Raw genomic sequence first — 27118 nt, 5'->3', positions numbered from 1 at the left:
ATAAATGCTCATGGCTCTATTCAATATTAGGAAATACATCAAGAGATAGGAATAAGGAACAATGCGCAAGAACAACAAAAACAAAAGCAATGATCTTGTGTGTCTAATAGAAACACTCGAGTGTTTTGTGGCTTTCTAGCACCTCTCTGTATAAGAATCCTGCTTGTCCCAGTTTTGGTATTGGACCCATAGGTAATGGGATAGCTCTGAAGTGTGGAATGCAGAGGGAAACCTTTCATGCCAGAATCCTCCATCCCTGGTCTCAAGTAGTCCAGCCTGCTAGTTTCATGCATGCTGGTATCTACATGTTTTTGTCCTGTGGAAAGCAAGATCTCCAGTTCTAACAGAACTGCTCAGAAGGTTTGAAGGAGCAGAAAAGAAAGGACCAAAGGAAACACATCTGAGCTCTGTTTGGAGTCATGCCAAAGTCTCCCTTTCATTTGGGTGAGCTGAGGGCAGGGGGTATTCATTTCACATGCCCGATGGCATCATATAGCTTACCCAATTGCACTTTATGGGTCTTAGTTACAGAAACTGTCCTGGGGACTGTTTTTAGAAGCAAGGCATGAGGACAGTGGGCATGAGGTTATCACCACACTTAAGAATGGATTGTCTCCCCTTTGTAGTGGATAGTCAATGATAAGAATGTGTTGTTTCTGCCAGCTTGGGTGTAACCATGCATTGCTTATGAAACATTGTGAAGTCTGGAGAAAAGAAACTGTGGAGAGAACTCTCAATTATTTCCAGGAGGGAAACATACCATTTTATGCATAAAATTCTCAAACTCTACTTTGACTTCTTGGATGTTTTTGGAAGCCTTTGCTTGGAGCCTAATGGAATAAAGAAAACCACTTGAGCAAAGGAACAGTTCATATGCATCTCCCAGCCAGTGTTTGCAAAGACTGAATGTGCTGTGCTCTTGCTGGCCCATTACATGTATTAATGCAGCTATCTCATTACAACTGAAGTGAGCAGGGATAACTTTTATCCTTTTTATCAATGAGGAAACAGGCAACATTGCTGTCACTGCCTCACACACAAGAGGCTAGAAAGCAGATGATTTTAATCCAAGCATTTCCTTGAGGCCTTAGTTCCTACCACCTTGTGACTATCACCTCCGTGGAAGAGCATGCCCTTCAATTAGACCCATCACATAGTATTACTCTAACTTCCTCCACTGCCCAGATCTTGTGGGGGCTATACACAATGGCATAGGGGATGATGAGATGGCCAAGGGGCACTTGCTCAAGGGTGTATACTAGGCCAAGTTCCTTGAGGAAGGATCCCAGGGATCTTACAGGGTTTTAGTCAAGACTACTTAATTAAGAAATACTACAGTTGACGTAGCAGGAGGCAGCAGTTCCCAAACCCCAAGCCCTTTCTCTTGTGCACCCCTTGAGTTGTTCGTTAATCTTGGACTCCGTTGTACTTCATTTTGTTAACATCTACTCATTTATGCTTCCTGGTCTTATGGGGATATAGGTCACATAGCCTAAAATCACAATTTATAACGTACAATTCAAGAGTTGTGTATATTCATAAAGTTTTATGACTACCCTAACTATCTGTGGAGGGTAATATGGTGGGCCTGTTCCTGTAACTAGTGTATGGGTCATCCATGCACAAGAGCATTTCCACCTCCCCTTTCTCCTGTGTGATATGCAGATTTAGATCCACCTTCCATGTTTGCACAGAATCTGTCCCTGCTGGCTCTGTTTTGAGTCTCTGGGAATCTGATGTCCTAATTTAGGGGCTGCAAATGGGGATGGTAGCTGATAGGGTTTGTTTTGTGATGAGGGGTAAGATTAGATTTAAAAGCAGTGTTGGGTTGGATTTTCTCTGGTGAGAGGGAATGCAGAACTTTTACAGAGACTGGCCAAGCTCCAATCTCTCAAAGGGGCTTAAAGGGCTGCATTGAGTGGAGGAAGTCAGTTCACCTCAACTCTTTGTACTTCTCATTTTATACCTCAGTTTATAAAAAGAATATCAGCCAAATTATTCCTACTCCATTGGGGAAACATGTTTGCATGTGTGGACGTAGTGAGGACAGCAGTGACAGAAGGCTGCACTCCCTGAGAGGCCAGCAGAAGGACTGTTTTCTAGTTTATGTCTTTTGCAGGCAGGGCATACTTATAGACTAAGTCCTATGGCTGAAGCAAAACAGACAATCATAATGTTTAGCAATGAATTAAGTTGGCAGGAGGTGATTTAATAAAAAGGGGAGGGGGAAGTTAGTGGGTTGTTTTAGGTTTATGGTGCTCAGCCCCTGGTTTACAGCCCCCAGGTTGCCTAAGGCCAATGAAAAACAAAGAATTGTACATCAGGGTTCATAACAGTAGCAACATTACAGTTATGAAGCAGCAATGGAAATAATTTTATGGTTGGTGGTCACCACAACATAAGGAACTGTATTAAAGGGTTGTGGCATTGGGAAGGTTGAGAACCAATCTATTGATGGACTGTTAAGTAGGATATAACTCTTTGCAGATACTTAATAAATATATATTTATACAACAAACCGACTGTGGTTTCCTGTGAATGTGTATGTCAATTAAAAGTGACTTAAGCACTACAGAGTTGAGTGTGAGACAAACCTGTCAAGCTCCTTGTCAATTTTTTCCTGTTTCTCTTTCAGGAACCTAATATCTTCTTTGATTCGCTGCTTTGCTCTGTAAAATATAAATTAAAATGCTATCAACATTTAGAGTTAACATTTAAAAATAAAGCAGCCTATCCTACATGGGGAGGAATACAGCAATAAGCCCTTTGTTTCTGAGGGACTGACTGCTGTGCTAAACCCTCTCCACATTCCCTTTTAGAAACATGTGCCAGCAATGCTGGCTGCAGGACACCTGGTGTGACCTGGGACAACATCTCACTGCTTCTATCAGGGCTGACTAGCACCTCTTCCCACTATGTAGGGATGCTTGCAGTGGGGGTGGGTGGTGATGGGAGCACATAAGGAGAGGAGCACAGAGTGTTTTGCATGCTGGGTAGGACCACACTGGCTGCTCCTTTATCTTCCTGCCCCTGAGTAGCACTGAATTCCCAAGGCTGGGTCTGGTCCTTCCTTCTTCCAAAGCCAACAGTCTTTAGACAGTTACCTTGACATCATGAAGTGTATCATGCCAGATTTTTTCTTGTAAAAATTCATGGGCATCCTTGCATAGCCCATTCCTAACTCTCTAGCACATAAAAGTGTCATGACTGCCCAGTAGCGATCACTTAGATCAAGCACAAGCAGAAAATGTTCTCTGAGAAAATATTTTCCAAGAGTTTGCCCTGTCTTGGTCTCTTCGATACCACCCAGCTACCACCCTGGTTCCAGATGCTGTTTCCATGGCTCACAGCCTTCTTGCTTTCCAAGTCTCTCTTTGTAAAGTGGGATGCTCCAGTCTCTATGGCTTGTCAGTCTGCTCTTCCTGTGTTGGGGCATACCCTACAGGAAGGCTTCCCATGCATCTAGTCCCTGATAGCCATCAGGCTCCATGATTACTTCACAGACAATTGACATGAGAAAAGAATCTGGGAATCTAGAAGTTGTTAAACAAGAAACCTCTTCACCAGTAGAGATCAAGTTCAGGCAATCTCTACTATCACTTCTGGTTACTAAATCATGGTATTTTAAAGCCACAGTGCTGCTCCGACTTACCTCCTAAAGTCCTTTTGGTTCATTGCAAATTTCCTTTTGGCCTCCTTGATGATCTCACAGTATGTTGGAGCAGGCGGTGTGCTGGGCTTATAGTCAAGGAACGATTTCCAGTTAGGAATATTTGGGAAAGGTAAATGGGACCCTTCTCAAGGAAACTGTGGGGAACCCCCTGGCCTGGGTTTCCTTTCTTGTAAATGTGAATGCCTTGTCTGTTGTGATGGACAGCTGAAGAGTACAGGCCACTTTTCAGCTTCTTTAAGCTTGTTTCCCTAGGCATTTTAATGAAAAGCTTTATAAGTCTTGTATTGTTATTGTGTGTGTGTTTTAAAAACAGAAATTTGTCAAGTTTTTAGTAAGCATTAAAATTCCACCCCAATTTTGTAATCTTGTTTAAGTACTTACTTTGCAATCTACTGAGAACTTCAAAGTCTCTTCTAGGAGGCTCAGGGGGTAACCATCCTTCAGTGTAGACACCCAAATAACCTGGCTTCTGCCAATCAGTGTAAATGCTCAGTTAACCTAATCCCAACAGGTGGGAAATCTGAGATCACAAGTTCCAGGCTAGCCTGGCTTACATATCAAGACTTTGCCTCAAAACCATAAAATGTTAATGTGCAGATATCATGAAAACATTAACATAATCAAAAGACAAAACTCCCCCGTATCCCTATATTCTCCAGGCTGACATCATTTCCCCTTCCCCATGTCACATCTGTCCTGTGTACTTCTGTCTCACATTATTTTAGCACAATTGTTGGCATCTTGCAAAGGTGGTGTCACATATTTTCCACACATACTGGCCTGTGATAACTGCTGTAGATGGACAAGACTTGTTGCATTTTGCTGTCTAGATGCTGCCAGGCTGGTTTTGAACTTGTGGGCTCAGGTGATCTTCCCATCTCACTCTCCAAGAAGCTGGCACTTCAGGTATGTACCACTGTGCTCTGCTGAAGGAACTATTTTAATGTCTGTAAAACCATTCACCGAGGGCCTGTATCTGAGATGCACTGAGGTCCAGATGTTGTATCTTGTTATAGGAGCACACATGTTGTCCTGCCCAAGAGCCAAGCGACGGAGGCATGCGTGCTTACTGTTTTAGGTTAGCTGGGAGCTAGGGCAGGCACATTAGGTAGGGAAAAGGTGGTTGTCTCACTTCCTACCTGAACAAGGATCCTGTAATCCCAGATCAACCAAACCTTCCCCCAGCCCAGAGTAATCCCCCAGTCCCAGACAGAGAACCTAAAATCATCAGGTTGTATCTGCTGCCTGGGGCGCTCTGCCACATTAATGCATCAAAAGCATTGGCTTTTCTGGGGAAAAGCTGCAAAAAGTTCTATCATTGTGGAAGGGGGATTGGAATATAATGGCATGCTTTTCCAGGTAGAGATGGATCTTGCTAAAATACTCAATTTGGAATGTAACCATTTCCTACTGTTATTTAATCAATCCCCTAGAATACTGGTTAGAGGTTAGGTTTTGTCCCTTTCTACAGTTCTGCTGTGTTCTGAGTATGGCTTCCATGGGTGAAGTTCTGTGAGATGATTTGTGTTGCATTTTAGGAACAACAACTGTTGAAGGAAATGCTGCTGGATTAATTAAATTTATATATTTTAAAAATGCTTTGACTCAAAAATTTAAGTTCAAGGACAAGTTACTGGGGAAAAGGATTTCTATTTTTGTTTCCACAGAAAATAAAAAGCTATGGATTCCTTCCAGACTAATGCGGTTTGAGCAGGCCAGACCCCCTGAAACAGTGTTCCTGGTGATTTAACATTCAAGACAACTTGAACAAGGCAGCCTTGCAGACTACAACCAGGATTTCTTCATCTTCTTAAGATTCCCCCATGACAGCGCCCTTTACCAGCAGGAAGTAGTTTGGAAAGAACAAAGCCCAAATTCCCAAATAGTGTTTATAAATGTTTGTTTTCATTTAAATGAACTTAGTAATAAATGGTAAATGATCACAACCAATATCTTTTTTAAAAGTAAAAAGGGGATTATGATATAGATGTGAATACTTTGTTTTGGAATGGATTTTCATTTATTGATACAATTTAAGGTCAATTTTATGATATGTATATTTCTCCTTTTGTTTAGGTATTGTGTTTATATAGTTCATTTAAAAATGTAATGTATAATTTAGTACAGATTTTAGATAGTTACCTATAATAGTCAAAACTTATAGCTAGGTGAGTTAGGTTTTCTAGATATGCAGAGATGTATTTGAGATAGATAGGAATTCTTCAAACCTTTCAAAGACCTACAGAATATGGCATTTAAAATGGTTTAGGGTTTTTCTTGACAGTGAGATATAAATGCTCCTGGCAACACCACCTGCGTCAGAAAGGAAGATGGACATTAAAGAAACTTGTTATAGAATTTGCTTCCAATATGGCAAGACTAGCCATTTGGACAAGATACTGCTCTTGTCTGGACTGTTTGACTTTGTGCTATATAAACTGGACATGCAGGACCCACAGAAAAGTGATTGCTGATTCAAGATGGACATTGCTACAGGGTTCCTGCTTCATGGAAGAGTCTGCCAGACAGTCTGCAGGACACAGAGAAAAGTGACTGACAAACTGCCAATACAAAAAGACAGTTTAAAGTTCCCTGCTTTGCTGAAGAGTCTGCTAGACACACTATGGTCTATGGGCTGAAGATGGAAGATTACAAAAGAACTTCGGGTGACCAGGCAGTGAGTTGTCTCTGTCATTTCTAGAATTTATATATTATCCTTCTGTGGTCTTCGATGGAGTTGAAGACAGATAGTTATGGTTATAGTTTTCCTTAGTTAACCTTAAAGATAAGTTACCTATATGATTTTAGACTCACAAATATAGGATAGATGATAGAATAGTTTCTTTTAATCTTGCTAAATGTTAATGGACTAAATATTGTTAACTGTGATTCTTATTTGATAACTGTTGTGTTATATATTTTGCTATGTTAAGGTTAAAACCCTTCTTTTTATTTAGACAGAAAAGAGGAGATGATGGGAGATGTCATTCTGTATATATGTTTCTCATACTGGCTAATGAATAAAGCACTGTTGGCCAATAGGAAAGGAGGATAGGAGGGACTAGGAGACAAGGAGGAAGAGGAAGTAGTAAGGAGGAGTCAGGATGGAGAGCCTGGAGAGAAGAGAACCGCCATTCCTCCGCTCTCGGTAAGACCACGTGGAAATACATAGAAATGGGTTAATAATTAAGACAGAGCTAGCCGATAAGAAACTAGCACCTGGCCAACAGCATAATATCAAATACAGAGTCTCTGGCGCGGCGGCGGGACAAGACCAGCGGTGGCAGGAGGAAAAACCTGTACTCCTTACACCCTGGAATACTGGTTAGAGGTTAGGTTTTGTCCCTTTCTACAGTTCTGCTGTGTTCTGAGTATGGCTTCCATGGGTTAAGTTCTGTGAGATGATTTGTGTTGCATTTTAGGAGATTTGGGTTTTCAAGAAAATAGTATTGGTACTGAAATAGAGTAATGCTTCAGTTCCTAAAAAGAGTTCAAGTTTGAATATATGGCTTTATTGAAATGGGCCAGATATAAGTTCTTCATAAAGACACTCTAATTATATACAAAACTTGGTCCTTGTTGTTCATTGTTCTGTACAGTGTTGTTTTGGATCATATTATGCTGGTATTGATGAGGATTTTGGTGTTCTCTTGTATTACTTAACAGCAACAGTTTTTCAGTAGACTTTTGTTAATGTGTGTTAATGACTGTCCTAATTTTTATTCTCTTCAGACACTTAAAGCCATGATTTTATCCCAGCTGAAGAAATATACAGTACTTAAAAGCAGTAAATTATGAATAATGGCCATTTTCTGCCCCTCCGGGAAAGCTGTGGCAACAGGCTTGTCCAGTTCTCCTGTCTGAATTGGCCTTGAATCCCATGCAAGGCTCCAAGGGTACATAGTAAGCCATTACGTGGAGCAGGAGCCATTTGGGGACAAATAAAATTATTCTCTTCTGAATGTCACAACAGCTATGGTTTTGCTGTTCCAAACCAAGACTTGAGATATCCTAGAGACCTCAGTCAGAGCCTGGAGTCCATACTCTCCATTTAGCAGGAAAAAGTGGATCACAGAAGCTGTGGGTCCAATTTTAAATGAGGAAACTGAGGCTCAGACAGTCTTCTATGGATTATTTCAAGACATGGCAGGCAGCCATGAGACAACAGGACCATGGTGCTGATGGCTGTGATGGAAAAGTAGAGACTGCCCCAGTAAAAATCCTTCCTAATATAAAAATCTCTCTCTCTCCCTCCCTCCCTCCCTCTCTCTCTCTCTCTCTCTCTCTCTCTCTCTCTCTCTCTCTCTCTCTCTCTCTCCTTCCTCCCTCCCTCTCCCTCTCCTCCCCTCTTCCTAATGTAAAGATCTCCTCCTCTCTTCTCCCCTCTCCCTTTCCCTCCCCTTCCCTTCCTGACCTTCCTACCTTCCTCCTTTCTTTTTTGCAGTCTGGCTGTCCTGGAAATTGCTCTGTAGACCAGACTGGCCTCAAACTCACAGCGATCCACCTGCCTCTGCTCCTGAGTGCTGGGACTAAAGGTGTGTGCTATCATACCTGGCTGTAAAGCTTTTCTTTCATTAAGCCATAGAATTGAGTTGACACATGCATCAGAAAGCAATACACAAATCAAAAGTGTCACTATGTAAAACAAAGGACACAGTAAAACAAAGAACAGTAATGCCCTGTGCTTCTCAAGTTTTCACTGATCCTGAGTGGTCACCTCCTCCCTTTGTTCTGATCAGTGTCCTATGAGGATGGAGCACTCTTCTGGCTACAGTGACCTTCTACTGTAGTTCAAGAATCCGAGGGAGAATCTCAGAATGATAACAAATGTTCTCTCATTTTAAAAATTATTGTGTACATGTGTGTGACATGTGGTATGTGTGATGTGTGTGGGTGATGTTTGTGATGTTTATGTGTGAGATATAATGTGTGTGTGATGTATGGTATGTGTGATGTGTGTGTGTATGTGATATTTGTCATGTGTATGTGTGAGATATGATGTGTATGCATGTGTGTAATATATGTATATGTGTGATGTGTGTGTGAGAGAGAGATGTGGTGTGTGTGTGTGTGTGTGTGTGTGTGTGTGTGTGTGCCATCATGCACAGGTGGCTGTCAGGCTTTGGCTTTTTCCTTCCCCAGTTGGTCGGGACATTGAATTGTGGTCATCATCAGGCTTTTCTGCACAGAGCCTCTTGAGTATTGTTTTCTTGTTAGGTAGTTTGTAATCTGTAGTTGTTGCTATGTGTTTATGCCTGCACACTTGTGTTTATGCCTGTACACTTGACCACTTATGGGACAATTTTCCCTTCATGCTTGGGGAAGTTTCCCAGGCCTAGCCCTGTGTACCAGGGCTTCTTCATCATACCTCACCCATGTCTAGTCAGGGTAACTGGGTATAGAGCTGCCCTATACACAGCAGGGTATTTAAGAGCCCATTTGATATCCAGAGGGAGTGTCTCTAGACATTCATTGACAAATGTCCCCTAATTGCCAAAGTCACTACCAAGTAAGAAAGTACACTTAGGCTACTCACTGACTGTTTACCAATCTTCCAATCTCCCCCCCCCCCCGTTTTTTTTTTTTTTTTTTTTTTTTTTTTGACAGCTAATCCAATTAAAGTCCTTTGGTCTTGGGTACTCAGATTTCTGAGGAGATGTGGGGAGCAGTAGAAACCTGGTCAAATGAAGTCCTGAGTGAATGCATAGTGTTAACCTGGGTATAGCCATGGCCACACTCTCAGCCTCAGCTGCAGCAAAGCTCAGAGGGATGGCAAAGGTTTCCTCAGTGGTCTGTGTGTGAGGGAGTGACCCTGTGTACAAAGCTAGCACCTGGCCTTCCTTCTCTCTTGTTTACAGCCTGAGACTGCTGGCCTACAGAGACCTCCTATAGAGAGCAGCCAATGCCCCTGCCCTGTGCTGTGCCTAATAATGTACCCAGGGTCCAGGTGGCCACAGTATTAGAGCTACTTCATCAGAGTGAGCACACCCCCACCTGACCCCAGGCTTCCTGTCCATGTGTCTGTGTATCTGTCTTTTCCTCATTCTTTCCAAGTCCCTGATGAGGGTCCCAGGGCCCAGGAAACAGGGAGATGATCCGCTGCCTTTGCTCCATGGTAAGCTGGGGCATCGAAGCAAGTGGCAGCTGCTTCTCAGACATAACTGCTTCACAACTGTCCCAGCCCACAGCCCTGGAGCGATTTCATGGGTGCTTGCTGGGAATGGAGAGTTCAGCTTTTGAGGCTACAGTTGAGGAGTCCTGTGTGAAACCTCACACCAAATGGAAAGAAAGCACCACCACAAAAAAGAGAAAGCACAGGGTGAGTCAGGGGCTCTCTGTTTCAGCCAGCAACTGTGAATGCCAGCCTGCAGAGGAAGACAGTGATTCCAGGAGCACTCTGAGTATGAAGACACAAGCTTGGAGGAGTAGGTGGGGTAACAGGACACTTGCTGAAGCCACTTACAGAGGAGGAACGGTCACCCTGGGATGAAACCTATAAAAATAAGAGGAGGGGAAAGAAGCTCCAAACACCAAAAACAAAACAAACATTCCCAGAACAAATAAAACTAAATGCTATTCTTCTGACTGTGATGTGGCTGTTTGAAGCAAGAAGTATAACTTGCCATTTTGGAGAAAGAAAAAAATATATAATAGGAAAGTGACATGAATTCACCTAAATTCATACATTTTTGAGTATTTTAAAGTCTCCCTGGGTTCCAGAAATCTTGTGTTTAAGACCCCCCCCCCCCTCAGAAGAAATGCTCAGACTGTTCTCAGAGTTCACAGACCAGCAACAAATGAGTGTGTGCCCCGCTGGCCTGCGCTACAGGAAACCCTGCCTCAAACAAGCCAAAAAAGAAAATGAAAAGAAAAAAAGAGAGAAAGTTTGCCGGGAATGTGATTATTATGGAGTGGCTTTGTGTGTTGGGGATTTATTACATTCCTAACCTCCAAGCACTTAAAAAGTTTGACTTTTCCACTTGCAAGTTTTTTGTTTGCTTGTTTTTTTGTAGGTCGGGTATGGGACCCAGGGCCTTATACATGCTAAGCAAGTAGGCAGAGCTGCACCCCTGGACCCAGCTATGTGATAGGGCCTTGGCACTTACAGCCATTCCTGGGCAGAGGAAAGTCAGGGAACCATTCAAAAAGTGTTTACTTGCTTAATATAAACCAGGATTTGTTATGCTCCCTTCCTTCTTTCCTCCTTCCGGTCCCTTCCCTTCTCCTCCCCACTTCCCCTCCCCCTCCTCTCCCCCTCCCTTCCCCTCCCCTCTCCTCTCCTTTCCTCTCTGGGTAGCTGGCCTGAAACCTGTATTCCCTCACTGCCTCTGCCTTCCCAGTGCTAAGAGTATAGGCATGTGCCACCATATCCAGCCGTTTAATTATGTTTCCTGAATTAAAAATACATAGCAAAACTATGAGTAAGTTTCCAGGATGAGAATGTCTCTCTTGTCACCCTAATTTTCTCATTGAGACACCGAGAGACAGTGCAGCTGGTAGGTCTCAGGCCCTCCATATACCGAGAGATGAGCTCAAGCTGGACTAGGATTTTCTGGTAGTTAGATAAACACTACCATACCTCAGGAACTTGTGAACTGGGTTGTTCATCCCCCAAAGGAATCGCTCCCCCTAGCTACTCTTCCCCCTTATAATCTGCATGATTTGTCCACCAGCACTGCCTCGCCTCTTTCTGTTCTTTGCTCTCCTGCTCGTTCCCATCTCTCTTGCTATCCCTCTCTCCGGCTTCAATAGTCCTGGCCATGTCTACTCTGTTTTCTTTTCTCTTTGCACTGGACTCTGGGTATTTTCTCTCTCTTGCCCACAATAAAAACCTTGCCCCTAATAGAGTGGCCATGCTGGCAGTTTCCCTCCCCCCACCACTATGATAACCTGTTTATTAATCCAAAATCCAACATGTGTCTAAGAAGTCAATGATCCAACCTAATCACCTAAAGCGACTGCACTCTTGTATTTCACCATCAGAGAGTAACAACTAGTTGTCAAATTGTGGTGTTTTGCTTTTTTTTCAAGCAAACAGAAAAAACAAACAAACAAACAAACAAACAAAAACGATCAGAACTTAAAACTGAGTTTGTAACAAGAAAGGACCACATCTTACCAACATTTTTCTAATTATTTCTGGCTCGGGTGGCTACAGAATACCTGTGGCACACAGGCCTGCACTCGGTCTCCCTTGCAGGACAAAACCCCTTCTGTTCTGCACGTTCTTAAAAATGATTTTCACTTCAAAAGTCCTCACCCCCACTTTTATTTTAACCGGCTGTTTTCTAAAAGAAATTTAGCACCTCCCAGGAAGTGAAGAATAGCTTCAAGTAAAAGTCATCTAAAATAGAATGAAATGCACCCTTACCAAGAGCAAGACTTAAATTGTCTGATGATGCTTTATCTGCTGTGGCCTTTATCTGATGATGCTCTCATGATCCTTGCTTCGTCTCTGATATGCAAGAGCCAAAGCTATATCCAGTTTGCCCCTTTGGCCTTGGGATGTCACCAGAGTAACACAGACAAGGCTTCTCCTCAGAAACTTGATGTCTCCTTGCTTCATTCTCTCCCCTTCCCTTGGTTCCACTCTTATGGTGACATTTTCTCAGGTCATCTTGAGACTGGATCATGCAGACAAATATTCTTGCACACAATGGAGAAGCAGCCAACATCCCTCAAGTGCTGGTTCCATGGAGAAAGACAACCTGGAGAACCCCTTTTCCTCTCTCTCAGAATAAGGTAACCTGATACAGGTCCCCTGGTTTAACACTCTGCATTTCATCTATGTGTGGAATATGGCCCTGATGCTTCAGGACATGGGAAGAAACATCCACTTTCTGTGGGTTCTATTATTTCTGTGCATAGGAAGCCTGCTTTGTGGACTCTGACCATGCTGCCATCCTTAGAGGCCAGTGAGCAGCAGCTTTGAGATACTGAGGACATAGACTAGAAAGTGCTAAAGGAGACATGCCAGGGTGGTTACAAAGAGACTACCTCTTTAGTGGACCTGGTAAAATCATAACATGGGCTACCCGAAGGTAGCTGTGGCCACATCCCTAGCACACAACATATTATCTAGAACATGGTAAATCACAGCCTTGATGATAAAAGGGAGAAGGTTAGGCCAAACATGCTGCAGAAGTCAACAAAGCTTAAGTAAACACTACATGTAGTGTCAGTCAAAACACGTTTAAAAATTGGAACAGAAAGTAGACAGTACCTTAGAAACCGAATGCCTTGAAGTCAAGCTTAGAAAGGATATGCCTCTCGGAGTATCTTGGTGAATTTACTTCCCATTTGCTTATGAGTGATGGAAATACCACCTATTTCTTGCATTTTAAGATAGTACAAAATTAGCGGGCTCTGACCTCTAAAATCAAAGAGAACTTGGTGAAACTCTGGACCCAAGCTTCTGTAGTGGGACTGTGGGAGGAAGAAGAAAGCACAAGTCAGTTACCATCTTTCTCTCCCTGGAGAACTGTAAATAGACTCACTCACATTGTAAGCATAAAGAAAATTCCCACTGGGTGAGTCAAAATACATAAAAGGAAATTCTACAAAGCATCCTTTTAAAAATTATTATTTTCATGTCTGTGTTTTGCTTGAATGTATGAGTGCCAGCAGAGGCCAGAAGACCGTGCTAGATCTCTTGGAACTGGAGTTATGATGGTTGTGAACCACCATGTTGGGTGCTGAAAGCTAAACCAGGTCCTCTACAAAAGCAGTCAGTGCTCTTAACCACTGAGCCATCTCTCCAACCCCTTCTTAATAAAAAGGATTTACCAGCTTCTTAGACTAAATTGTTTGCAAGAACATTCTTTCTGGATGCAATGCTGTTTTCTAGTTTTATCCATCCATCTATCCATCCATCCACCCAGCCACCCACTCAGCAGCCACCCACCCACCCAGCCATCCACCCAGCCATTTATGCATGCATGCATGCATCCATCCATCCCTTATCATCTATTATTTCATTAGTCATCATGAGACAATTGGTTTCATTATGACAAATATATCATTGCTTATATTCACTCTTCACTATCAGAATATCCTGACTCCCCCCAAGTTGCACCCCAATAGTCCCTCTTATGCTGTCTTAACATACACACACACACACATACACACACACACAAAAGTGGGATTTTTTTTTCAAGGGGGATCTCATGGACCCCAAACTGATAGCTGGGAAACCAGCATAAGCCCGCCCCAGACCCCCTGAATGTGGATGTTAAGAGGCCTGGGCAGTCTATGGGGTCTCTGGTAGTGGATCATTATTTATTCCTAGGGTATGATTGGATTTGGGAGACCATTCCCCATGGAGGGATACTCATTCAGCCTAGACACATGGGGGAAGGCCTAGGCCCTGCTCCAAATGATATGACATACTCTGATGATCACCCATGGAAGGCCTCACCCTCCCTAGGGAGCAGAATAGGGATGGGATAAGGGGTTGGTGGGGGCAGGGGAGGGAGAGGGAACTGGTATTGACATGTAAAACAAGATTGTAATTTAAACTTAAAAAATCATTAAAAAGGAAGTGGGATTATTTTCTTTCTTCTCTCTTTATTAGCTCTTCTTGTTCTCTCCTGCTTCCTTCTTTCACTTCCTCCTTCGCTTCTTCCCTTATAGCCCCCTTTCACCTTCAGGTCCCATATAGGCATATAAATACACACATATGTTAAACCTAGATTCCACATATGAGAGAAATTGGGCAACTCTGATTTTCTGAGTCTGACTTATTTTGCTCAACATTAAGCTCTCCCTCTAGTCTTTTGTTGAACATCAAGGCTAAGATTTTATTCAGTCTGAAGAACAGGAAGAAAAGAGATGGGAGAAGGAAGAGAAGGAGGAAGAGGAAAATAGAGAAGGAGGAGAAGGAGGAGGAGGAGGAGAAAAATACCCTTCAAAGTTATGTTCCCACCACCTGTTGCCCACAACCTCCAACAGCGCCCCCAGGTGGGGAACAAGGCTTCCGCATAAGAGCCTTTTCCGGATTGTCCAGATCCAAGCACAACAAAACTAATTGGTAGCTGCAGGACTCAGGCTTCTACAACTGTAATAAACTCTTGCTAATAAGCAATTTAATCAACTGCTCAGCCTTTTCAAGTAGCAGCCAAAGATATGCAAGGGGACAGAGCCAATGACATTGAAAACTATTATGTCTATGCTTCGCTGGTGGACTCTGAGAAGAGTTGCTTAGACTTTACAAATCCCCCTGTCCCCAGTGCTGGTTGAATAGTAGCTCTGTAGTTTCTATTAACTTTCTTCAGTTTTATAGGCTGGTAATATGGCCATAAAAGAAAATGCAATGACATCATATTTCCAGATAAACTTCTACAGATTTTAATTTTTTAACCTATAAACTAACTAAGTATTTAAGGTAGGAAGAGATTTCATTAGATTATTAATGGCCAAGAAATACAGGAATACTGAAATTAACAAAATAAATTTATGTGGGCACAATATCCATTCCTGGTTCTGAAAAGATAAAATTTTGACAAAAAAGACTAACAGATTTAAAACCGGATTCATATATAAATTAGAGATCAAATTTGGAATTTCAAGCCAAAGACCTTATCTGGCTTTTCTAAAGCAACACAGTGGGGAGTCTGTGACATCTCTCCCTGTGAGCGACCTTAAAGGATCCAGGGGGCTTCTGCTAGGAATCTGAGTGTCTTTCTCGATGGCCTTTACCAGCTACTCCTCTCTCCTGAAGACTGCTGTTCTGCCTACTACTCAGCCTCGATACAGCAGATCCTAGCCCTTCCTGGCTACAAGGGACCGTATACTATTTAGTAATAGCATGCGGCCCCTGCATGTGCAAAATGTGATGTTTTGTTCAACAGGGAGAACTGTGAACAAAAACTCCTGCAAAGAAGCTGTGTCTGCAGAGACTGACAGACTGACTGGAACTACAATACTGTGGGATATTAGAGTGTTACTGCTGGAGTTGGGTAATTATCTTTGGTACATTATCTCAGGCTAGCTTTAGCCCTCAGAAGAGCCTTACTTTGCCTATCTCTGTGTCAGAACTAACATACTGTGACTAATAAATTCTTTTGGAATCTATTATCTTAGCAAGCCACCAGCATCTACCAACCCCAAAGCTAAGAATGACGTCAAATAGCACTTTGGGACCTCTGGAAAGTCCTCCCTCATCTTGTTGTCTTTACTCTATGATGTACCCATCAGTGCATTTTAAACTTGCCTCGACTGATGATTTTCTCTATTCTATAAAACTATGAAACTGCGTTCACAGTTTCACAGAACATAGAATCTGGGGTTACCTAAATCTGTGTTCCTAGGCTACTGTCACCTAGAATGGCTCCCTTAAAAAACAAAGCAAGAGGACCTAAGCTGTGTTTCTTGACAAAACAGCATCTACAATGTCAGTTCCTCCAGGGCCACACATAGGAAGTGAAGCCAGGGCAGCCCTTGCTAATATCCCTTTGAGTTGTCATGGCAACCATGACAGCTACATGGGTGCACTAGAAGGTATCTTTGTATGTCAACCCAAGAGAAGCCACTGCAAAGGACTGTCATGAAGAAAAGATAAATGCTATGATTTTTGTTATTTAAAAATTTTCACTAGAGATGGTGGTATTGTCAGAAGAAAATAGAGCATTTAAATTTAAGATTAAGATCCCCAAATAAATATCTAATCATTAAATTTTTTTCCTAAATATATATATTGAGAATATGCTGGCCAGAATGACTGGGTGAAGCCAAACTGAACAAGTAAGGTTCTTATATTTACTACTGGACAAACCTTTGTCGTAACTTTTGACACTGATGACTCCTCCTTGAGTGCAGACATGGTGTGTGCTTTTGGGTTCTTTAAAATATTCGCCATGTTGAAGTCAATAGCTAAAATGACAAAAGTAAATAAGAGACTTTGACAAATTGTTTCTTTCTCCTTCACAAAAAAGCACATTGCCCTGCTTTTTGTCTTTTAGCAGTGTCCCAAGTATGCTCAGAGAGACACAAGCGTGGTTGCCATAAATCAGAGTATTGTTATAGTTGCAGCAGGGAAAGAAATGAATATTCTACTCATGATTCTAGGAAGCTGGGCTTTACAGTATGCTAAATTTGTATTATGCTATTCTCATAAAATCATTCTATAAGCTAAGTAACAAGAGTTGAGAAAAGGTATTTTTCTTGGGTAAATTTTGACAACACACAATAGGAAATACGAGACGTTGGCCTGATGCCCCAGAGGCAGGTAAGGATTTGATACCATCAGAGGTTAAAGCATCTGGTAGCCACGAACTGACATTGCAGATCAGGAGCAGATCCAAAGAAGTTTGGAATTAGAATGGGCAACAGAGGTAAGAAGTGATAGCTTTTTAAATTTGCTATTTTTGTTTGTTTTAACACAAGTTATGCAGCCCAGGGTCAGTTTCTCTGGACTCAGCTTCATGCATGCTGAGGTCACAATTTGGAGTGTTTCTTTAACAAAAGACCGTGTGATTGTGGTTTCTGGTTTTCACTGAAGAAAGCGGCTTTATGCCCACTACCCTCCAACGAAGTTTGCCATGCAGAGCAACTGACCACGGTTTGAGAGCTACAGTTAGGAGAAAGTAATAAACTAACACCAAACAAAGAACCTAAACTGGGGATATTAATAAGAGATGAATGAAGAAATGAGCAAATAAATTAGAGAATAAAAACAGCTGAAAGTGGAGACACACACCCTTAATCCCAGCCCTGGGGAAACCGAAGCAGGTGGACCTCTACGAATTCAAGGCCAGCCTGGTCTTCAGAGAGATTTCCAGGACAGCCAGGGCTGCTACACAGAAGACCCTGTCTCTAAAAACAAAGCAAAACAAAGCAAAAGAAAAAGAAACAGAAAAAAGAAAACCCCAAATCGAAGTTTCAAAAAGCCTATAAAATATAAAAATGTTAGAAATGATTGATATATAGTGTTGTTAATAAGTATCTGTCCTGCTAGTCTCCCTCTCTCATCTTTCTCTAACCCATTGATTTATTTTAGGGAAAAAGTCTTAATTATAGTTTTCATGCATTTGTTGTTTACAGAATCTCTGAAAACTTGTGGAGATTAATTGAAAAGTCACAAAGACTGCATTTGATACAGCTCGTATCTTCAATATTTTTTTTACATATTTTTGGAAATTCCACTGGTGAAAAAAATGTGTCAGCCTTATTATATGTGCATGGGCAAGTTTTCTTGTATGTGGTTATTCTCTATTTACTTTTGACATGTTATTTCCCTAAAAAGGGCACTGCACACAAAGTGTGGTTATTTCCAGACATTTTGGCAGTTTTTATTTTAATAACCTTTTTTTTAATGCAAATGACTTATAGATCTTGGTGAGCACAAAGCAAGATCACACAGCTCTTTTGTATTAACACAGAAAGAAAATGAATAAATGGTTGAAACAGGAAAGACTGCAGGCCACCATTCATATGTGTTCTTTAGGACACACCTACTTTATACCCATTCATATGTCTTCTTTAGGGTACTTCTACTTCAAAACAGAGCTCTTGGAAGAGACTTTTGATCAGTATGTAGCTATCACGAAAATGAAGGAAAGAAAACTCAGGTGGCCATTAAGTGAAATGTGTGTGACATGCAGGATAAAGAATAAGATACAGGAGCAATTTTATTTCAGCAAAATAGGATAATGAGTATTTTTGAAGAAAGTCTGCTTATTTTTGAGTATATCCTTTTTCTTTTCTTTTCTTTCTTTTTCTTTTTCTTTTTCTTTCTTTCTTTTTTTTTTTTTTTTTTTTTGAGGCAGGATTTCTCTATGTGACAATCCAGGCTGTCCTGGAACTAGCTCTGTAGATCAGGCCAGCCTTCTGCCTCCTGAGTGCTGGGACTAGAAGCATGCACTACCACTGCCTGACTGTGTGTATACTCTTGTTTTTATTATCTAATTAAACATTATCCAGTATTTGAAAATGTAGAAGAAGCCAGAGGCCTTGACCCAGACCTATAACTCATTGCAATGAACATTTGTAAGATGTATGTGACTAACTGTGACACACTATAGTTTCTATTAATTTTTCTTTTAATTTTACTTTATTTGGGGAAGGTTACAAGGACAGAGGGTAGATACAAAAGGGCAAAGACATGGGTGGGATTGGGGTGCATGATGTGAAATCCACAAAAATCCACAAAGTTAAAAATATTTTTAAAAAGAAAGGAAGAAAGAAATCTCCACAAAGTCATTCATTTGAATTTCATATAGAGTGCTGTACTTGCATCATTTCTGTCCTTCCCTCATCCCCCCCTCAATTCTTCCCACATACCCCCCCACATTCCCTCTCAAACTCCTCATAATTATTGTTACATATATGCATATGTACATGTAGGGACAACCTGCTGAGTCCACTTAGTAAGGACAGCAATAGAGAGACCAGGAAATTCTGAGACTCGACTACTTGGGACAATAGCCTAGAAAGAGGACTGCTTTGTTCCACAAACTACCACTCTGTCTTTTCATTCAGGACTAAGGACTGCTCTGCAGGGAGAAAAGAAATCCGAAGAGAATCTTAGGAAATTCCATCACCACACACCACAGACAACACAGACCGGAGCTACTGGAAAGTTTTTCGCTTGCCACAAAGTTGCAGCCCAAGCAGGGGAACCACCTAGAATTTGTGTGGTAGTTTTGCAGTGGAAAAAGAATTCACACGAACACTGGTCAGAACCAGGCTGCTGTGGCTGAGTGCCACCTTGGCAGAGGACCCGCTGACTGAATTCATACTATTCTAGCTAGGGGCTCAAATCTAAGCAAGGAGATGAAACTCTTCCACAGTGAATGCTTCAAAATACTCTAGAAAGACACTGAAGAAGAAACCAGAAAAAGCAAAGGCCTCTGGTGCTCAGAGATTCGGAGAATTAATGTTGTGAAAAGTGGTTCTTACCGAAAGCAGTCTACAGATTCAATGTACCATCAAAACTCCTGAGGGGAGGGGGGGAAAGCTACTGCTGGAAGTATCAGCATTACTGATCTAAAGTCATGTCACAGAGCCATGCTAACAAAGCTGGCATGGCACTGGCCCCAAAACAGAATAAAGACAAGTGGTAAGTCCATTCACCTACAGTCATCTGACTTGGACAAACATGTCAAAGTACTCACTGGAGAGGAGACATTATATCAACTAAGTCACCACGTGATCTATCAAATTAATCTATTTCTACTGAATGGGCAAAGTGTAAATGTAGCTTCTTGAGACTAAATCTGCTATTTTTCCATTTCTTTTTTTTCCATGTATTTCCTTAAGAATTTGTTTTGTGGGTGGTGTGAAACAGTAAAAGGCGTTGCAGTCAGGCTGTGTTCTGCTCTAACATTTTCCACCTCAAGTGAAACAGTGGTCTTTCAGACTGTGCCCTGGCCTGTGCTACTCCATTTTATAAGCAGCTTTTAACTCCCTTTTGAGGCTGGAGGATGGTTAGGCTTCTGGATGGATGCTGTCTGTCCTGCATCACTCATGTGGCACAACCAGTAGACGACTCATTCCTGGTAGTAGCAAGGGTTCTGCCCTATAAGCTTATCAGGGTGGATTGAGGCTACAGGGGTACACAAACATATTCAAATCACACCAGGGAGACCAGGTCATGCTAGACCAAAGAAAGAGCATAACTCTCTCACCTGGACCCCACAGAGTTGTAGACACACAGCACTGCAAGGGCAAGACCTCACCTGCCCCCACACAGACCTATTAGCAGACATGTCATATGTGCATTAAGAACCGACAGGTAGAGGATTCCCCACCTGCTTAATAGCAGGCTGTTCATCTGAACCCAGACTAGTCCTACTCTTTGGTATCTACTGTTCCTTGCTCTTAACCCAGGCTCTCCTGTGGCCTGATTCTATAGCAACAACTCTTCCTTGTGAGTGATTTGGGTTATCAACACAGACTCTGTTCATATTTCTAAACTTTGAACTGTGCTATGGCCTCGTGGCCTTATCACCATTTAGTTAACCGAATGAAAGAAATAAAAGGAAGACATGAGAGCTCCTAGGTACACTGGAAGAGAGGGTTATTGTAGGTATAGGAGAGAGCTTAGCCAGAGGCATCTGGAAGGGTCCAGAGTGGACATGACTGAGCTGGACCATATGAGGAGAAGGGTTTGGAGAGAGGGGAGCCAGAAGCCAAGAGGCCGACAAAGAGTCAGGAGACCAAAAGATAAAAGAGGCTGAGGTTAGCCAAAATGTCTGGGTTATAAAGGGAAGAGAGTCTGGGGGAAGGGCAGTCCCCAGGCTGGGGAAGTCTAGGGTAGGGGTGGGGTATGTCAGCCAGGAGGATGTAGGGATGCTGGGAGGACATACATGTTAGCTGCATGATCTGGGCTTGAGACCTAACATAAACCACATACACATGTATATAGTCCATAGATTCTGACATTTTGGAAAGACATAAATGTGGTCATATGTTTCTGACAAAGTGCACTCAGGACAAAAGACTATAAGGTAATTCTTGTGGGAAATTCAGCATTTGTTACAAAATTAACACAGCAGGATAGAACAGATTGGCTGTATTCAAGAGAAAGGGGATATCTGTGGATGAAGTAGTTAGAGAAATTTTGCTTAACAATTTGATTAAGCTTTCAGGGGGCATGGAAACAATTAAACCAGTGGAGTTTATATAAGGGTGAGGCAGGGTGATCGGGCATTCCACCGGGAGTGGAAGACCACCCTAGATGTAGCAAAGGGCTCCTCTTGGAAATGTCTTTAAGAATGAAAAAGAAGAGCAAAGAACATTAAGGCGAGTGGTTGTGCTAGCGTAAGGAGATTTTAAAAATGTGTCAGGAAATAATGCACTGAGTCCAAATCCTTGAGGGTAATTATGAGTTTATTTAAATACTATAGTTGCTTAACAAATGATCTGAGTGATGTGGTTTTATCCCTGAAGCCATAAGCTGTTAATGAGTCTAATGGTTTCAAAGTGTCATGAACTTCATCCTCCATAGACCGTAAAGGGAAAGGTAGCACGGTGGCTTATGGGAAGTTGAAAGCAGTTAGTTATGTCTCTAACTTACTGTCATCTAAGAATTCAAAATATTTGACAGCCAAGAGTAGTCTTTTGTAACAGCAACAGGAATGGACCAGTCCCACCGCTACAGAAATGACAGAGATGAGGAATCTCAGAGCGCAACTACCTCTACTGTAGAGGAAGCTTTTTTGTGTATGTGGGAGGGTCAAGCTCGAATAGCGCACTGTCTCGAGTTTACTGTGCTGTCTCCTCCATGTGAATGTGAAACGGAGGGTGCTGTGGTTCACCTCTATCGTTTCCTCTTTGTCTGGAGTCATTGTGTTCTAATGGGAACAATGCTAACAGAGGTCTTGGTGACGCAGTACTGGTCCCCCACCCTTTCACCATCATCTTTCCATCAGAATGTTTACTGTAAGTCAGACCTCTGCACTGAACAAAGAAGAGGCATTTGATTCCATTGTTTTAGAGAAGAAATTAGAGGCTCTCCAACTTTTCCATGGGTGGATTCTCAATACTCACCACTAACAATATGCCTTAAAATAAGCCCATACTCCAAGGTCAAATTTGCAAAATTTGCTTCTGCTTTTAATTAAACCAAGCTCTTTCTCAGTGAATGAGAAATTAACAGTTAAAATGAATGATTAGAGTAAGAATGGGCTCTTATAAGGCTGGTAACCCCAAATTCTTTTGATCTGGCTACCACTAAGCTGCTGCCCCGAATGTGGAGACTCACAGAATTCAAACTTAATGAAATCAATCACACCAGGGAAGGGGTACCACCAGAAGCTCCATTTTCAAGGCCACAAGACACCGAGAGAATTTATGGAGGGTTGCAATTAGTTGGTGCCTTGGGAAGACCCGTCTTTCCTAATACTACTTCCTCAGGAACAAAGACTGAGCCTTACTACAGGATCTAAGCACCAACTTTACTTAAAAATAATTGGTGCCACTGTTTTATAGTGGAAAAGTGCATGGGGAAAAGCACAACAGCACACAGGGCTGTTCTTTAAACATCAAATGGCATAAGAAACACCAGGGAATCTTTGAAACAAATTCCTTCACTTAAAAAAACAACAAAACAGATCGTGTCTTATAACATCACAGGTGTTAGTGATGCTGTGGGGTGTGAAGCCACTGTTTGGGCAGGAAAAGGACATTTATACAGAGCTGAATCATTGTTTCCAATAATGTGACTTGAAATTGGCTTCCAGTCTGAAGTTAAAACATTGGCACCGATCTCCTAAGATCCCATGGAGAAGTAAATGAAATTACGTTTGTGAAGTGCTGGATGAAGTTGACCTTTGATTTGAGCACAAAAGAGAGAGTGGAGGGTTTGGTCATCAATGAGGACCAGGCAGATGTTATGGAGATTCAGAGGGTATGGTAGTCAACAGGGAGTAGGCAGATGTCATGGAGATTTGCTCCATCTTTGAAATGGAAAGCAAAGTTATACTCAAAACCAAGAATAAAGATTTGAAGAAAAGGTGGAAATAGTTTTCTCACTGCTGTGACCGGCAATTTAAGGGGAAAAGAGTCCATTTTGTTTTAAGGTGCAATCCACCATGGCAGGGAAGCCATCATAGCGAAAGTGGCTATGTGTAGTTTGGTCCTGGGAGTAAGATGCCTCTGGTCACATTGCAGAGAGACAATGCCTGCATCCAGTTCCCTTTTTTCCCTCCTATTCAGGCTGGGACCCTAGTTTAGGGATTAGTGCTGGTGCATTTTCCAGTTTCTTCTAGAGCTGAAAGGCTTGCTTCCTTCCTATGTCTGCATGCCAGGCTTTGGTGCCTACGTGTTCACACTGTGCTTCTTGCCGCCCCTTTAATGCCATCCTCTTCCTTCCATACTTGTTTTCATTTAGCAGTCACATGATCCTATTTTTCCTTCTTGCTTTATTTTTACCTTTCACAGATACTTTGCTTTAGCTTTGCTTTTATAAACATAATAAAAAAAGTCTTCAGTGCATCTCCTTAAGGCTTTTCACAGGCTGCCTCCAACACAATCTCCAACAACAAACTGAGTCTGTCATAAACTCTTTTTAAAGGCACTGGAAGCAATGAGAACAGAAGTTAGCATGCCAGAAGGGATGCTTTAAATGAGCCCACACTTTCTAGTGTTTTCATCTCTGGAAAGTACCTGCAGACTGTGAGCATTGCTAAGGATTAGGCTTGCACATGCAGTGCTAAGAGAAGGGATGAAGTATCAGGGCCTTATGCTTGACTCAAGTCCCTCTTTTGTCGGGTATGGTCTGACTATTATACACTAGTCTGGTGGGGCTGGGGCATGTGGAGGACTGAGCAAGCACAGCTGGAGCTGAAGAAGGATCCTGAGGTGAGTATGATGGGAAAGAACAACCAGGAAATTCTGTTGGAGTCAGAAGACAGCCTTATTATTAGGAGGGGGCAGGGGTTAGACATATCCTAATAAGAAATGCCAGTTGGATCCATGTGGTAGTATGTCATTCTGGGGCAAGAACATCTAGGGTACTTCATTTGCATACTCGGGGAAGTAGGGGCCAGGGGAAGGAACCTCATAAGGTCATATAGAAAAGAAAAGAAGTCCAGCCTGGGATGATGTTTTAGTGGTCAGATAAACAGCAACTAGTCTTCATTTCCTTGGAGATGCATGAACTATCAGTTGCTACATGCACCAGGGCATATCTATGCCTGAGCAAGTCTATCTAATGGGGTCTGTTAGTGCTTCAGCAAGGTGGGGGAACAGCTAAAATTATGATGCTCTCAGGATGAGAAAATCCAGATTTGTAGACATGCTTTTATCCCTTCTTAGCTCCCAGGCCAGCCCTATGGCCTTTGATGATTATGTAGGTTGAAACTCAATACTCTAGAGCAGTGGTTCTCAACCTTCTTAATGCTCGGACCCTTTAATACAGTTTTTCATGTTGTAGTGAGCCCCAACCATAAAATTAGTTTCATTGCTACTTCATAACTGTAATTTTGCTTCTGAGCGATATGTTAGTTTCTAAGACCTTTGGAAATACGTGTGTGGCTGCAACCCATATTGATTGCACACAATTGTAGCTATTTTTTTTTTTTACCAAGTTGTATTTACTAATGTTTGTGGATATGGAAGGCTGGGACTGCACTGGGCTAGGATCATACAGAGGTTATATGAGGTCTCTATGTCAATCAAAGTACGGTCTCTCAAATAACCAAACCCCCCAACCCCATAAAAGGCATACACAAGACTTTGAAGATGTGTGGTACTGGCAGTTAAAAAGTTAGGTACAATGCATCCAATGACTAGAACTGACTGTACCCATGTCTTCAAGGCTGATGACCCACAGGTTTTTTTATTAAAAGCCAAGAAAGTTCATGGACCCAAAGAAGAATGAACCAGCAGTGGGATGAACTTCCTAATACTGCAATTCAGGTCTGAGCCATTTTACTGATGACTCAGCCAGTTACAGTGTTTTAATCTCTCATCTCTAATGGGAAAATGCAAACATTTCTGTTGGAAATTCATTGCTTTGTTACTTTTGTACTAATGTAAAAAACCACCATGATCAAGTCAACTCATGCATTTAATTGGGGGCTTGCTTACAGTTTTAGAGGGCTAGTTCATGAATATCATGGCAGGAAGTAGGCAGGCATATCACTGGAAGTAGTAGCTAAGAGCTTGACATCCTGATCTACAGGCAGCAGGGCTTAGCTTCTGCTTTTGAAACCTCAAAGACTACTCCCAAGGACACTACACTCCAACAAGGTCATTAGCAAATATTTTGAAAATAATCCCCAGTAGTGGGTTTCTTTCCTCCATGCAATTAGCCAAATCCAGCCAAATTAATAAGACCTGGTTTAATAAATAGAGCAAAGAAAGCAAAGCTCTCAGAGTCTCAGAAACAAGAGGAAGATAAATCACTTGGCATGTCTAGGGACTGGGTCTTAAATACTCAAGGCGTGGTCTTGAGTATCTCAGGGGAAGGAGCCACCACTTGGTGGTAGGTTTTCTCAGGGGTGGGGTCTGGAGTGGGAGAAGTGAGGTTACATCATTGGCCCTAATGGGAGATGTCATTCTGTAAATATGTTTTCGTATTGGTTAATGAATAAAGCACTGTTGGTCAATAGGAAAACAAGATAGGTGGGACTAGGAGACAAGGAGGTTTTGGGGAGAGGGAGGAGGAGATTCAACATGTAAGACCAAGAGAGCAGGCCCTCTCTTCTGTAAGATAGACCATGTGGAAATACTTAGATTGATAGAAATAGGTTGATATTTAAGATAGAGTTAGCCAATAAATAATGCTAGTAACAGACCAACAGCTTTATATCTAATACAGCATCTCTCTGTGTTATTTGGGGCCAACACGGCTGTGGAACCAGGCTACCGGGAAAACATGCTCATAACAAAATGGCACCCAAAGTGGGGCACAAACCCACGACCCTGAGATTAAGAGTCTCATGCTCTACCGACTGAGCTAGCCAGCTCAGCGTTGGTGGTGCACATCTTTAATCCTAGCACTTGGAAGGCAGAGAGAGGCCAGCCTGGTCTACAGAGCTAGTTCCAGGCCTTTGTGTGTGTGTGTGTGTGTGTGTGTGTGTGTGTGTGTGTGTGTGTGTCCTGCAAGCACATAGGACCGCACACATCCAAATCAGTGGCCGAGGTGGGGAGGTGGAGACAGTTCTTTGCCCAAGAGGCTATTAGCTGAAGCGTAGATGGACTCCAGAAGGAGCGGCAGCAGTGTCCAACATATTTTTGGGAAAATGCATGGTGCTGTCAGGAGCAATAGTGTCCCATGTCAATGGAGTACTGATAATAAAACATTTAAATGCCATGTTCTGTAGGTCTATGAAGTGTTTGAAGATTAAGCAATTACCTATAGTAGTGAAAACTTACAGTTAAGTTAGTTAGGATTTCTAGATATACTAAGATGTATTTGAGATGGATATGCATTTTTCAAACCTTTCAAAGATCTACAGAATATGGCATTTAAAATGGTTTAGGGTTTTTCTTAACAGTGAGCCACAACTGCTCCTCGCAACACCACCTAGGTCAAAAAGGAAGATGGACACCAAAGAAACTCATTATGGAGTTTGCTTTCAATATGGCAAGACTCGCCATTTGGGAAAGATACTGCTTTTGTTTGGACTGTGTGACTTTATGCTCTATAAACTGGACTTGTAGGACCCTCAGAAAAGTGACTGCTGAAACAAGATGGACAGTGCTACAGGGTTCCTGCTTCATGGAAGAGTCTGCCAGACATTCTACAAAGAAATATAACTGGCAAACTTCCAGTACAGGTGGACAGTTTAAAAGTTTCCGACTTTACTGAGGAGTCTGCCAGATACACTTTGGCCTATAGCATCTTCAACGAATGGTGCTGGCATAACTGGATGATGGTGTGTAGAAGACTGCAGATTCACATGTCTATCGCCATGCACAAAACTTAAGTCCAAATGGATCAAAGACCTCAACATATATTCAGCCACACTTAACCTCTTAGAAGAGAAAGTGGGAGAT

At 42.1% G+C, this 27118-nt stretch overlaps 1 protein-coding gene across 1 annotated transcript in view; it reads right to left on the bottom strand.

Annotated features, from left to right (window-relative positions):
- Fam227b (family with sequence similarity 227 member B) overlaps nt 1–27118 on the bottom strand; it is a 132177-nt gene that overhangs the window by 2378 nt on the left and 102681 nt on the right. Inside the window, 5 exon segments of the mRNA XM_051183490.1 lie at nt 761–830; nt 2595–2669; nt 3653–3738; nt 12941–13099; nt 16446–16543. Of these exon segments, the coding sequence (XP_051039447.1) occupies nt 761–830; nt 2595–2669; nt 3653–3738; nt 12941–13099; nt 16446–16543 (488 nt within the window).

This window comes from Phodopus roborovskii, unplaced genomic scaffold (assembly GCF_943737965.1).
Source record: "Phodopus roborovskii unplaced genomic scaffold, PHOROB, whole genome shotgun sequence".
Taxonomy (NCBI): Eukaryota; Metazoa; Chordata; class Mammalia; order Rodentia; family Cricetidae; genus Phodopus; species Phodopus roborovskii.
This window is presented reverse-complemented; position numbering and strand designations above follow the sequence as displayed.